The sequence below is a fragment of the Capricornis sumatraensis genome, chromosome 3, assembly GCF_032405125.1.
Source record: "Capricornis sumatraensis isolate serow.1 chromosome 3, serow.2, whole genome shotgun sequence".
Lineage (NCBI taxonomy): Eukaryota > Metazoa > Chordata > Mammalia > Artiodactyla > Bovidae > Capricornis > Capricornis sumatraensis.
The window spans coordinates 82,464,459-82,479,958 of NC_091071.1; the positions used below are offsets into that span (position 1 = coordinate 82,464,459).

The window sequence follows — 15,500 nt, forward strand, 5'->3', positions numbered from 1 at the left end:
AAAACAAAATAATGATTTTATGTGGTGGTGGTTTAGTCGCAAGTCGTGTCTGACTCTTGTGATGGACTGTAAGCCCACCAGGTTCCTCTGTCCATGGGATTCTCCAGGCAAGAATACTAGGGTGGGTTGCCATTTCTTTCTCCAGAGGATCTTCCTGACCTAGGAATTGAACCCAGGTCTCCTGCATTGCAGACAGATTCTTTACCAACTGAGCGACATTTTATACTTGGTCTTAAATGTAATCTTTGAGAGAGAAATTCCTTTTCAAAGGTCAAGGCAGGAAGAGGAGGCAGATGTGTCTCCCCTCCTTTTGGGGCATATATATCAGTTTTAATTATGGTGATATTTATAAACTATGCTTTTTAAAATATATGCTTGTAAGCCCATATTTTACAAAAAATAGATAATTTTGTGGTCTAATTCTAAGCTAAATTTCCAAGTATTAATACCATTAACTTTATTTTTGACATGCGTGCTTTTATATTATAGGAGTTTCCTATTCTGGCAAGTGATTCCTGTATGTGACATAAAAGGTTCATGAATGGAAATAGCTTTACATTATTATATAACTTAAAGAAAAAATTATATAGATTTTCTCACTCATATTTCCAAAATAAAAACAAATCACATCCATCTTATCCCTCAAAATGTCACCTTTCATGGAGATAACATTTGAGCCCATTGGAAAATTTTCTTTTTAGATTTGCATAATTGAAAAATGAAAGCCTATAGAAAGTTTTAAATATGGTGTTCACTGATGCAGGCTCAAATATAAAGACACTGGAGAAAGTTATCTTGGCTATTCCATACCCTTCTTCCTGTGTGTATGTGTTCTTCTTGAGATAGATAAAAGAGGCATATACATATTACTATGGAAAGTAATTCTTTAGGGCTGAACTGAAATGACACAAAGATGATGAAATTGAGGAATATTCAAGTAACAACATTATGTCTTGAAACTTGTAAAAACTGAAATTGGATAAACAAGAAGAATTCTAAAATAACTTTCTGTGTTATTCTTGAATGTAGGCTAATTTCAACATGTAGTCAGTGAAATTAAAAACTACTAGCTATTCTTAAATGTAGCCATATTTCACTTTTAGTCAGTGAGATTAAAAACTACTAGTTCAAGAAATGGCTAAAAGTTCAAGAATTTAAGGACCGCCAGAAAATCAGGAGTTTAAACTCTGTGTCTCTCAATCTTTAAAATCTACATTCCCTTTTAATAAAAGATTGAAAGTAAAATATTTTTATATATCACCGTAAGAGACTTCATTTAAAAATCTCAGGTCCTCAGAAGGTAAGGGCTTCCAATGGCATCTAGATTTTGCTGGGTAATTTAATATATACCAAGTAGTATGTTGGGGCGTCCCTGGTGGCTGAGACAGTAAATAATCCGCCTGCAGTATGGGAGATTGATCCCTGGGTCGAGAAGATCCCCTGGAGAAGAGAATGGCTACCCACTCCAATATCCTTGCCTGGACAATTCCATGAATGGAGGAATCTGGTCAGCTACAGGCTATGGCGGGTTGCAAAGAGTCAGATGTGGCTGAGTGGCTAACACTTTCACTTCACTTTCAGGTAGTATGTTCAGTACTTTACATGCTTTGTTTCCTTTAATCCTTACAATGACCCTGCAGAGTAGGTAACATTGTTATCCTAATTTTACAGATGGGAACCTTGAGGTTCAGAGGATTAAAGTTATTTGCAGAAGGTAAATCAGCTAGTTTATGTGGAGGTGGTATTGAATCATTTGCCTTTAACTCCTAGGCTCATTGAACATGGATCTGAGCAGCTTTTTCTTTTTTTCTAGTGGGGTCCATTCATATCACCTGAGATCTAATTGGTCTAGCCTTGCTAGGAAAAAAAAAAGTAAAGCATTTCCCTAAACTTAGTTCTTTGAAATCTATCATAAGAAGATTAGATGATTAAAATTTCAAAGTATAAAATTATATTTTATATTAAATTTATAAAATTATATTTACTATTACCATGGTTTCCAATCTATACCCCCTTGAAGACCTTGATACACTTTGGCAGGAGCACTTTCTTCCTTGTTTCAGAATGACTGGTTTAGAGATTGGGAGGAGGTTATTTATATTGGCCATGTGGTAAGGAATTACAATTATTATTTTAATAGATCTTTTGAATAATAAAGTTTCAGAGGTTTATTTGTAAGCCTTACTACTTTTACTATAGTTTCTTTTAGAAATATATGTCATTTACTCATAATTTTAGTTTTAAAGCATTATTTTAAAAATAGCACCTTTATCCAGAAAATATCATGAGGTTTTACCAATAATTAAATATTATGTGGAAAAGTGTCTTTAAATATGAAAATGAGACCAGTACCCATACTGTGTGACTCAGGCCATCTGAGAATTTACTCAGAGTTCATCCCTTAGCCAATTATTGTGAGGTTTCCTTCCCTGCCTTCTCTGGTACACAGACATTGGGATAGCCTCTTACAAGAGAGAAAAGCCAATCAAACAGTCTGAGGTCCCTTGTCTGTCTGCACTGCTGAATTCCTTCCTTGTTGGAGGGGTAGAGCAGCTCTGGCCTTTGGCCTGTCTGGTGCCCTCATTTTCTGCAGATCTTCTGTCTGTCAGTTCCAACGAGGGAACTTTAACATCCTCACTCTGTCTTTCACAGTCCTTGCCCCTGTGCTGTTGTTTGCATAAATGGCTTTTGACTCCACCACTCTCCAGTGCCCCATGTTTCACTTGTTCTGCCTAAATTGGTAACTTTGCCCCAGAAATACCCAGGAGGCTCTGGGTAATTTTTGATGTCCTAAAGAGACTGATTCTACTACATCTGGAACTTTGGGAGCATCTTGGAAGGGCAAGGAGTGTGAAAGTAGACTCCTGAGAGCTCAAATGTGTCCCTACCAGGCTGATTTGTCTTGCAAGAGATTGCATTGCAACTGGGTTTATCTAGGAAGTAGATTAATATATCCTCTAGACAAACAGTCACAGAAAAACTCAGGAGAATTTTTGTAGTATCATCATATTCAGTGGAACCAGAGGACAGGTCAAGTAGCAGTAGGAAGTACTTAAATTGGCAGATTTGGACAAGGAAATTTGCCTTCAATTTGTCCCATCTTCAGATGCAGAGGTAGTTATATGTGCTACAGAGTTCTGACTTGGTGAACACTTGGTACTAAGTCTAACATGTCAGTGATGAACAGGCAGAGTTCTCTTCCCAAGAATTATCAATTTTAATGCCTTTGAGCCCATTGCAATTTTTATTTATATTTCCTCAATCAAATTCTACAAAACAGATATATTCTTCAAGATACTCCATGGAGAATAATGAATTTCCTTGTCCCATAATTAGGAAAATATTTCATATTTCATCCCTTTTTAGAGAACCTCAATGCACTTTAGCATAATCAAGTTTCTGAATAATCCAGCACTATGTAAACTTATCTGATTTGTTTAATTCACCATTTCCAAGTTTTCCCTAACATCTTATTGATGTTTTTGTTTTATGGGACATGATTTGGGAAACAATGTATATTCACAAGCTTGTCATGTAGTACTTGCTTCTGGATTTTGTTAGCCAATTAGGACAGTTAGAGAAATAGACTTGCCTGTTGGGTCAGGGTTGTTGATCTAGAAAGCCAGGGTGGAGCTTACTAGAATTATTACATGCACAGTAGCAGATTGATCTCCTCTATGAACAAAGCCAGTTCCCTTGGTTTTTATGTTCTACTATGGCTTTCTGGATGATGAAAATATAAGGGGACTGAGCTAAATGATTTATAAATGCTATATTTTTGTTTAAAAAATCTAAGTAAAACTTCCCTGGTGGTACAGTGGTTAAGAATGTGCCTTGCAACTATAAAACACTGATGAAAGAAATCAAAGATGACACAAATAGGTGGAGAAATATGCCATGTTCATGGATTGGAAGAATCAATATAGTGAAAATGAGTATACTACCCAAAGCAATCTATAGATTCAATGCAATCCCTATCAAGCTACCAACGGTATTTTTCACAGAACTAGAACAAATAATTTCACAAGTTGTATGGAAATACAAAAAACCTCGAATAGCCAAAGCAATCTTGAGAAAGAAGAATGGAACTGGAGGAATCAACTTGCCTGACTTCAGGCTATACTACAAAGCAACAGGCATCAAGACAGAGACACAGATCAATGGAACAAAATAGAAAGCCCAGAGATAAATCCACACACCTATGGACACTTTATCTTTGACAATGGAGGCAAGAATATACAATGGAGAAAAGACAATCTCTTTGACAAGTTGTGCTGGGAAAACTGGTCAACCACTTGTAAAAGAATGAAACTAGAACACTTTCTAACACCATACACAAAAATAAAGTCAAGATGGATTAAAGATCTAAATGTAAGACCAAAAACTATAAAACTCCTAGAGGAAAACATAGGCAAAACACTCTCTGATGTAAACCATAGCAGAATCCTCTATGACCCACACCCCAGAGTAATGGAAATAAAAGCAAAAATAAACAAATGGGACCTAATTAAACATAAAAGCTTTTGCACAATGAAGGAAACTATAAGCAAGGTGAAAAGACAGCCTTCAGAATGGGAGAAAATAATAGCAAATGAAGCAACTGACAAAGAATTCATCTCATAAATATACAAACAACTCCTGCAGCTCAATTCCAGAAAAATAAGTGACCCAATCAAAAAATGGGCCAAAGAACTAAATAGACATTTCTCCAAAGAAGACATACAGATGGCTAACAAACACATGAAAAGATGCTCAACATCACTCATTATCAGAGAAATCCAAATCAAAACCACAATGAGGTATCATCTTATGCTAGTCAGAATGGCTACTATCACAAAGTCTACAAGCAATAAATGCTGGAGAGGATGTGGAGAAAAGGAAACGTCTTACACTGTTGGTGGGAATGCAAACTAGTACAGCCACTATGGAGAACAGTGTGGAGATTCCTTAAAAAACTGGAAATAGAACTGCCATATGACCCAGCAATCCCACTGCTGGGCATACACACTGAGGAAACCAGAATTGAAAGAGACACGTGTACCCCAGTGTTCATCGCAGCACTGTTTACAATAGCCAGGACATGGAAGTAACATAGATGTCCATCTGCAGAGCTGTGGTACATATACACAATGAAATATTACTCAGCTATTAAAAAGAATACATTTGAATCAGTTCTAATGAGGTGGATGAAACTGGAGCCTATTACACAGAGCGAAGTAAGTCAGAAAGAAAAACACCAATACAGTATATTAATGCATATATATGGAATTTAGGATGATGGTAACAATGACCCTATATGCGAGACAGCAAAAGAGACACGGATGTAAAGAACAGACTTTTGGAGTCTGTGAGAGAAGGCGAGGGTGAGATGATTTGAGAGAATAGCATTGAAGCATGTATGTTATCATATGTGAAATAAATTGCCAGTCCAGGTTCGATGCATGAGACAGGGTGCTCAGGGCTGGTGCACTGGGATGACTCTGAGGATGGGATGGGGCGGGAGGTGGGAGGGGGGTTCAGGATGGGGAGCACATGTACACCCATGGGTGATTCATGTGAATGTATGGCAAAAACCACCACAATATTGTAAAGTAATTAGCCTCCAATTAAAAAAAAGAAAATAAAAGAATGTGCCTTGCAATGGAGAGAGTGCAAGTTCGATCCCTAGTTGGGAATGGGATCCTAAATGCCACAGAGCAATTAAGCCCTTATACTGCAACTGTAAGAAAAAAATCCCAAATGATGCAACAAAGACCTGATGCAGCCAAATAAATATTTTTTAAACATATGTTATGAAATAACTTCTGGGTATACTCCACTATCATGCACCCATTCTCAGTATATCAATTTTATCAGTTCAGTTGCTAAGTCGTGTCCGATTCTTTGCAGCCCCATGGATTGCAGCACGCCAGGCTCCCTTGTCCATCACCAATTCCTGAAGCTTGCTCAGACTCATGTACATCGAGTTGGTGATATGCCATCCAACTATCTCATTGTCTGTCATCCCCTTCTCCTCCTACTTTCAATCTTTGCCAGCATTAGTGTCTTTTCAAATGAGTCAGTTCTTCACATCAAGTGGCCAAATATTGGAGTTTCAGCTTCAGCATCAGTCCTTCCAATGAATAGTCAGGACTGATTTCCTTTAGGATGGACTGGTTGGATCTCCCAGCCGTCCAAGGGACTCTCAAAAGTCTTCTCCAACATCACAGTTCAAAAGCATCAGTTCTTCAGTGCTCAGCTTTCTTTATAGTCCAACTCTCACATTCATACATGACTACTGGAGAAACCATAGCTTTGACTAGATGGACCATTGTTGGCAAAGTAATGTCTCTGATTTTTAATATGTTGTCTAGGTTGGTCATAGTTTTACTTCCAAGGAGTAAGCATCTTTTAATTTCATGGCTGCAGTCATCATCTGCAGTGATTTTGGAGTCCCCAAAATAAAGTCTGTCACTGTTTCCATTGTTTCCCCATCTATTTGCCATGAAGTGATGGGACCAAATGCCATGTTTATTTTCATATGTAATCTTAAAAAAACTTTTGACTAAGACCATATGCTAAAGAAATAGTGTAATCTACAATAGAACCCCCTCTTTTATACATGTAAACAAAACCCTTGTCTCATATTTGTAAATTGGCTTAAAAGATATTGGCACATATATAAAATAGAATACCATGCAGCCACTAAAGTAAAGCTTAATTACAAAAATTACTTAGAATAAATAAATAATTGTTTATTATTATTAGTTTTCAAAAAGTCTTAATGTAAAATGGTAGATAGGCTATAATTACAACTATTTAAAATATTCATGCATGTAGACAAGGGCTAGAAACTTACATACAAAAATAAAAATAACCATATTAAAGTGTTATAATTGTTACTGTTTTCTTATTTTATACCATTTAAATTATTGTATCTTCAGTTCAGTTCAGTTCAGTTCAGTCACTCAGTTGTGTCCGACTCTTTGTGACCCCTTGAATCGCAGCACGCCAGGCCTCCCTGTCCATCACCATCTCCCAGAGTTCACTCAGACTCACATCCATCGAGTCCCTGATGCCATCCAGCCATCTCATCCTCGGTCGTCCCCTTCTCCTCCTGCCCCCAATCCCTCCCAGCATCAGAGTCGTATCTTAACAATCATAATAAATCAAAACTCTTTATGATCTTTATTAAACCTGCCATAAATAAGGGATTGAGTACAGTATTTTTATGTCCATTTAGTGCTGGTCATAGTTTTGCTCTAAAATGACTATATTTAAATAATATAGCAAAAGTTTATTAAGATTTACTATATTTTTGGTATATAAAATATATACTTTTACTCCCATTTCCCTAGGTCAGGACCTTCTCATCTCTGAACTTTTTAAATAACCTCCTTGTTGGTCCAGATTTGCCTGATCCCCTCTTCATCTTCCATTTTTATCGACCGCCCTCCTTCCAGCGCATCCTCCATCTTGTTGCCTTGGAAATCTTTCTGAAACACAGATCTGAATTGGTGTGGTCAGCTTAATATCCCTCAGCGGCTCCCCACTTTCCACTGCTCTTTCCACCTGAAATAGTGCAAGAATGTATCCTGTCCTTGCCTTGCTAATGCTGTTACTTCTGAGGTATGCAGCCATACTTCTGTCTATCTCAGTGTCTTGGAGATTATCTAATCAGCGTTAGGAATGTAGTATGCTGTCTGAATTAATGAACAGGTGAATGAAACCACATTAGATTGAATATTTCTACTGCTAGTTATTTTTTAACTTGTATATATGTTTATGATTATAATATAATTGATTAAGATAATGTCTATTTCAGATACAAAATGGAATCTGAATTAAAATCCTTATTCAATGAAGAGAACATTGGAAATGAATGTCTTTCTGATCTTATGAATTTTGGTAGGTTTTGTTTTTTTCTTGGTCCCACATTTAAAGGGGAGTTTTGTTTTAAAGATGAAAGTGGGCCATACATTTCATTTTCTTTTAATATTAACTGCTGTTGGTTTTTTTCTAAAGGAATCCAAAAACTCTGCATCTTAATGACCTGTTCTTGAAGAAACTTAATAATATGTTGCTTTGATTTTGTTTCACCATAGAACAGGAGTTATCAGAACAATGGTGCACATATCTTAAAAATGTAATAAATCCTATTCAGCAATTGAGAGAAGATCTAAAATACAGACAGCATCACATTTCACAGTATTCACACTCACACAGTGAATCTAACTCTGTGAAAGTATTGGAAGAGGTCAGTATATCTCCTTTACTTTTAATACTGTAATATTTGGAAGAGTCTGAGATAAACGTGCATGTTTTGTGTGCTCAGATAGAATGTATAGCAAATTCTATTCCTGAATCTGTCCAACATGCTCATTTCTCACCTAGAAATGTTACAATAACCACATAATCCTGCTTTCCTCCTTTCTCCTCCTTCCAGTGTATTCTGAGATCCTATCCTAGGGACAGGGATCAAGTCATCCTCCTGGTAAATCCCCTCGGGGCTCCTACTGGCCAGGGTTCCTCCTGTAATAGGGGTGGGGCAAGTGTGCAGCCTGAGCTCCTGACCTTTAGCGCAAGATCCTTAGCGTGAGACCTTTAAAGAGAGCCTGTTAGAACGAGATCCTAAGAGACTGTTAGCATGTGACCATTAGGGGGTGACCATTAGCGCTGTGGTTACAAGTCCCACTCCACCAGCAGTCAGCCATGAGGTGGTCCTCACAGCACAAAGTGTGGTGAGAAGTGGATCACCACCCTCTCTGGGGTGCTCCAGGCCCTCTGACTTCTAGCTGGCAGGTGAGCTGGTAGATGTGGGGAAAGGGTTAGGGCTGTGTCCTGCAAGCTCCAGAACCTTCACCGTGGCCACCCACTGGCCAGGCCTAGGCCCTGAAGCAAAGGCAAACTTCTCCCCAATCCCCACCTTTTAGACCTAATGGTGGTGGCAGTCACCATGGGCTGCCGTCTATAGGACCAGGTCCCCCCAGCTTTGGGCCACATGACAGCTGGGTCCTGAGCTTCTTGTCCCTCAGTGATGATGGCTGGGCAAGGCCTGGAGAGTAGACCCTGAAGGTGCCACCAGCTGAGATCTGCCTCCTCAGCCAGGCCTGAGCACTGGTGGGAGGACCCAGACTGCTTGCTGGACTAATGCTCCCAGGCAAGGTAACTGGCTGGCACAGGGACTCCCTCCTCCTAGCCAGGGTCTGGATCTTGGCGGAAGAGGAGAAGTGGAACCTTGGGACTTTGCTCTTTCTTGTTAGGACAGAGACTATCATTTGTTTCAGTGGAGGTCTGCATGATCTTTGTGACCTGATCATGACTTAACTTGGAGAACCAAGGATCTGACACTAGAATTTTGCAACAACTAACTATCCCCCTCCCTCACCTTTCCTATAAAAAGGGATTTGCTATAAGCTTTTGGGGAGTTTGGGGTTTTTTAAGGCATGAGCCACCTGTCTCTTTGCAGGGCCCTGTAGTAAGCCTTTCTCTGCTCCAAGCTTTGACATTTTGATATCTCTTAGCCTCACTGTGTGTTGAGTACCTGGTACCAAAACTCCCCATACATCTGACCCCACCTTCCACCTCTTTAGTCTCACTATCTATCTGATACTCTGCTTTCCCTACTAGACTTTGTCCTAATAGTGCTGACCTTCTTCCTATTCCTCACATAAGCCAGACTCCTTCCTGTCTCAAGGCCTTTGCACGGGCTCTTTCTTCTGTCCCACTGATGGCTCTTTTCGTCTTTTAGTCTTAGCTTTAATGTCCTTTCTTCTGAGATGCCTGTACTGACCACTCATATGAGATAAGCCCCAGTCACTCCCTATCCCCTCACCCAGTTTATACCTCACTTACCTCCTCCTGATACTTTCTTACCTACTTTTTTATGAGTTTGCTTACTACCTTCCCTGACTAGAGCATAAACTCCCTTATCATGGTTGCCACGGCATGTAGGCTTTTAGCTCATTGTTTTCTTACTCTATTTTTTAGTTATTTTTATAGCATTGTCATATTGCTTTCATAAATAATTAAAAATGAACATTAAAAATCAATGCTCTTCTGGGGATTAGGAACAAGGATGTGAGAAAAGGAGCGGGGTGATTGAAACAGAGGCAGTCTGGTAAGCTTTCTGCCTTATCACAAACAAAACTCACGGTGAGTGCAGAGTGGCTATAATTGAACTCATTTTGGGGTTATATGTCTAGAAGCCCCTTTAAAACTCCTTTGCTTGATGGACACTGCCTGGATATGACATCTCTTGAATGCTCCTCCATGGATCCTGAAGGGAACTTTCACTTATTTAATTTGTCATCACTTATTGACTTTTGAGAAAAATTTCTATGACTTTAAATTTTAATATTGAATAAATCAATAATTTGCATACCACTTGCTCTAAATGTCCTATAGGTTGATTTCGTGAAGAAACAATTGAAAGCTGTCTATGAACAACTTAGGCTAGAGCAACAGAAAATAGAAAATTATCTTTCAGACTGGAGCATGAAAGTAAGTGCAATACAGATAGTAATCTATCAATTTGTCATTTATATTAAATAGAACAATCATATAAATTTTTCTTTCAGATATTAGATCATTCTTCAGAAGAAAGAAGTAACCTGCTTAGTGAACTGCCCATGGAATTAGAAACTTTGGAATGTCCATACCCTGACTTGAAATCTTCAATCCTTAATGAGTTCTGTAACTTTACAGAGAAATATCAAAAGAAACTTCAAGATTTTGATCTGCAGTTAGAAGACATATGCAGGTGATAAGCTAAAACTTCTTCAATTATGTAGATTTTTGTCATCAAATTTTTATTTTTTAGGGGTCACTATACTTCTGATTTACCATTTTTATAAACACCTTGTGCTTAGAATATAGTCTACCAGTAAATGTTTAAATTGATTGTTTGTTGAAAAGAGAGGTTTTCTTTTTTTTCTGCAAAGTAATTTCCCTGAAGTAATGATTTTAAAAATTTGTGTATGGTTAAAGTATCTTTCTTATTGTTTTTAAACATGAATTTTTTTTAAACATGAATTTTTGATAACTGAATTTTCATTTCAAGATATGAGCTCCTCTTCAGTGGAAATTTAAAAATCAGTACTAAAAATTGATTACAGTGGAAAATATACCCATGTAATTATCTATAATCTACCATGATTTTGCCTTATATTGAACATAAAACATGTTTTATAAACTTTTTTAGAAAATGCACCACTTTTAAAATTGAAGTTTAGTTAATTTACAATTTTGTGTTAGTTTCAGGTGTATAGCAAAGTGACTCAGCTATATATACATTTTTTTCAGATTATTTTCCATTATGTGTTATTATAAGATATTGAATACAGTTCCCTGTGCCATAGAGTAAATCCTGTTGCTTATCTATTTTATGTGTAGTAGTTTGTTAATCCCATTTTCCAAATTTATCTCTCCACTCGTTTCTGCGTTGGTAAGCATATGTTTGTTTTCTATGTCTGTGAGTCTGTTTCTATTTTGTGCATAGATTCATTTATTATTTTTTAGATTCCACACATAAATGATAACGTAATATTTGTCTTTCTCTGACTTCACTTAGTAAGATAATCTCTAAGTCCATCCATTTTGCTGTAAATGGCAATAAGAAAATGACTTTTGATTGTATCATGAGAATGACAATCCTCTTCTGAATGACAACTATAATGCTAAGTGACTTAAAATTCTTGTTGGCAAGGCCATCTTCTCTAGTGTAAATTCTATATTAAAATTCATTTAATGAACAAACTGAGAAATGACACCCTGGGTCAAATCAATAACCTACTTCATATAGTGTTAAGTATATAAAGTTTCTGGGGAACATTTTGTAGGAAAACATGTTTTTTACTCTATTATATTGAATTCAAAATTTTCCCCAAAGAATGTACTTTTAAAAAGAAAGAAACACTATTGAAGGAACATAGTTATAGTAAATTAGAAGTAAAAGACACTTCCTTTGAAATGAAAGATGATGAATGTGCAGATATTCAGTTCAGTTCAGTTCAGTTCAGTTCAGTCGCTCAGTCATGTCTGACTCTTTGAGACCCCATGAACTGCAGCACGCCAGGCCTCCCTGTCCATCACCAAGTCCCGGAGTTCACTCAATCTCATGTCCATCGAGTCGGTGATACCATCCAGCTATCTTATCCTCTGTCATCCCCTTCTCCTCCTGCCCCCAATCCCTCCCAGCAGCAGGGTCTTTTCCAATTAGTCAACTTTTCACATGAGGAGTTTCAGCTTTAGCATCAGTCCTTCCAATGAACATCCAGCAAATAGTAGTATTTATTATATTTCTTAATGAATTGCTTGTGAATGAAGCTCTTCTATGTGAAATTACTAGTGTTAAGAAATTAATAACAAGGACAATCTTAAATCTTACCAACCAGAGCTCTTTGCTTTCTTACCTTCTTGATTCAGACTCCTCTGTGACAGCTTCTGTGTGTCTCAGCTCTCAGAAAGGCAATCCTAGGTGAAGTCTGTGTCTTTCAAGACCTAAGCTGCTTTCTTACTTCTCTGTGGCAACGGTCACATGATCCTCATAGGCAGACATGTTTTTGGTCTCCTAAAACCCCCCTGCCTCTCTGTCTTCTTTTCTTCCCATCTTGTAATAAAGCTGAGAAAATATTAATAATATATAATTAATAGTTTATTTATTGATTAATTATACTTTAATTGAAACTCAATCACAGTGAAATATTAACCATGTACTTAGTTTGTCTCTAATTGTAAAATAAACATCCTTTCTCCCTTCCCCACTCCAACCTTGTTAAAGAGATTTTAGAACTTATCCAGCAAGGATGAGGGGGTTTTTGTGTTTCCTATTGGTGTTTTTAGTAATTAGAATGATTGTGCCATGAAGGGAGGTAAACCTGACTGTCGTTTTAAAGCGGGTTGGCTGCCCCATGACCTTTCCTCCCAGATGGCATCTTGTCCCCCAGGAAAGCTGGCTGAGACTGTGGTATTTCTAGGTTAATGGCTCCTAAACGTGGAAGATTTGCCTTAGCAGCCTGTATCAGCTCCCTTCCACTAGGATCTATTCTTTACAACACGTTTTCTTACCTCTGTTTGAATCTAGAGTCAATCTGTGCTCTTCTTTTGGGTAACCCTGCACCACTCAGTATAGACTGAGATTCACAGCTCCATTGCCATTACTGAGATTAGAGAATGAGATGAATATGCTAAGATTTCTGCACAAAGAAGCAGCACTGAAGGAAAAATAGCTCAGAAAGACTTGGTGAAAGAAGTAAGATTCACTATGGAATCTGAGGAATGCATAGGGTTAAAATAAGACAGAAGGACACTGGTGAGAACCTTCCCAGAAGGTATATTCAATGCTGAGGCTGTAAACCCTAGAAGACAAAGTAATTGGCAATATTTGTATCCTTAGCGCCAAGCATATCCTGGCACATAGCAGCTTCTAAATAAATGACTGTGCAATTGAGATGAATGAAAGGTGAAAACAATGAGGTGAGAGTGGCAAGTCCTGTTATGAGAGCAGTAGAAAACTACTTTGGAAGAATATGGGTTCATAAATTCTAGTTTAATAGTCTGTTTGTCACATATAATTATCCAGAATAAATTTCATATAGCTAATGATATGTTTTACTTGATGAATATTTATTCAGTAATCCTTAATGTACAGTGGTCGCTGCTAAGCTCCTTGGTAAGGGGTTCAAAAGGCAGACTAGACTTGAATGTATCCTTCCCTTTGAGAAGGCTTAGAATATTGAGGGGAATGAACATATGCACATTTACCCTGACCAAATTATAGACAAATGCCAACTGCAGAGACTACGACAAATATGCTGGCAGTGAATGATGAAACACCAATAAAATTGAATGAGATTTCAGAAGTAGTCTTATTGAGGAGAAAGAGAATAAGTAGGCTATTCTGAATAACTACAGAGGTGGTAGGCATTAGAAATCTCTGGCTGTTGGTGAGTAAGTCACGTAAATATACTGTTCTATCTAGCACAATGATTTATATGTCTAACTCTCATTTGTCAATATCTGCCATTATTTTGATAAGACCATTTCACCTTTTGGTTCTAGTTTTTAGGCCTTGTAAGAATTTGCATAGCTTGTATACATGTATGTGCACACCTGTACAAGTTACTGTGCATATATTTTAAATAGATGCCTACTGCTATGACTAAGAAGGCTGAAAGATCTGAGAGACATTTTTAAATTATAAAAAATTTTCATTGCAATCATGGTTAATCCCAACATTTAACTGCTCCTATGTAGTAGCAGCTTGCCAGTTTGGATTGGAATGATTCCATCCTCAGATCCAAAGGTACACCCTAGCTGGGAGTGGGTGCCAGTCAGTAGCTTCATTTCCTCAGGCCACAGCAAAAGGTGGTCCAAATCAGAGCAAAGGTCAGAACTTTTGTTAGATACAGGTGAGAAGTAGTGCATTTTTTTCACTGTGGTTCTACCAGGAAAGTACACAACTGTGGTTGCTGCTGGCAGCCGTGTTGTGGGTGAAGGAAAGCAGCAAACAAGGAGAGGAGAGGGTACAGATAACGTGGGGAAGCTGGCTTGGTACCTTGTTTGAATAGCATGGGAAACCAACCTCATTGCTGCGTTTCCAAAAGCAATTAGTTCATATTAATGTTTTAAATCAGTTTGACTATAAAATTCCTAATTTTATTCAATAGTTGATCTGATTTCAAAATACCCATGACTCATGAAATTAATGTTAATTTAATACAATTGGAATTGAAGAATTGTTGAACATTATTCCAGAATATATTAGGAAGATTAAGGTTGTGAAATTGCCCAAAGTTTCAGAATGAAGAATAATTGGGGGTGGTTGTTCAGATGCTCAGTCATGTACAACTCTTTGCAACCCCATGGACTGCAGCATGCCAGGCTTCCCTGTCATTCACCATCTTCTGGAGTTTGCTCAAACTCACGCCCATTGTGTTGATGATGCCATCCAACCATCTCATCCTCTGTCACCCCCTTCTCCTCCTGCCCTCAATCTTTCCCAAAATCAGGATCTTTTCCAATTAGTCGTCTCTTCCCATCAGGTAGCCAACTTATTAGAGCTTCAGCTGTAGCATCAGTCCTTCCAATGAATATTCAGAGTTGATTTCCTTTAGGATTTCCTTTAGCAAGTTGGTCTCCTTGCGTCTCCAAGAGACGCTGATAGTCTTCTCCAACACCACAGTTCAAAAGCATCAATTCTTTGGTGCTTAGCTTTCTTTTTGGTCCAACTCTCACATCCATACATGACTACTGGAAAAACCATAGCTTTGACTAGACAGAACTTTGTTGGCAAAGTAATGTCTCTGCTTTTTATTTATTTATTTTTAAATTTAAATTGGCCAATTACTTTACAATATTGTATTGGTTCTGCTTTTTAATATAATGTCTAGGTTGGTCATAGCTTTTCTTCCAAGGAGCAAATGTCTTTTAATTTCATGGCTGCAGTCACCATCTGCAGTGATTTTGAAGCCCAAGAAAATAAAATCTGTCACTGCTTCCATTGTTTCCCCATCTATTTG

At 37.7% G+C, this 15,500-nt stretch overlaps 1 protein-coding gene across 1 annotated transcript in view; it reads left to right on the forward strand.

Moving 5' to 3' along the window:
- Positions 1 to 7,839: 7,839 nt before the first annotated feature.
- The window catches only part of CCDC148 (coiled-coil domain containing 148), a 204,332-nt gene continuing 196,671 nt past the window's right edge, over positions 7,840 to 15,500 (forward strand). The window contains 3 exon segments of the mRNA XM_068969477.1: positions 7,840 to 7,887; positions 10,387 to 10,482; positions 10,560 to 10,741. Of these exon segments, the coding sequence (XP_068825578.1) occupies positions 7,840 to 7,887; positions 10,387 to 10,482; positions 10,560 to 10,741 (326 nt within the window).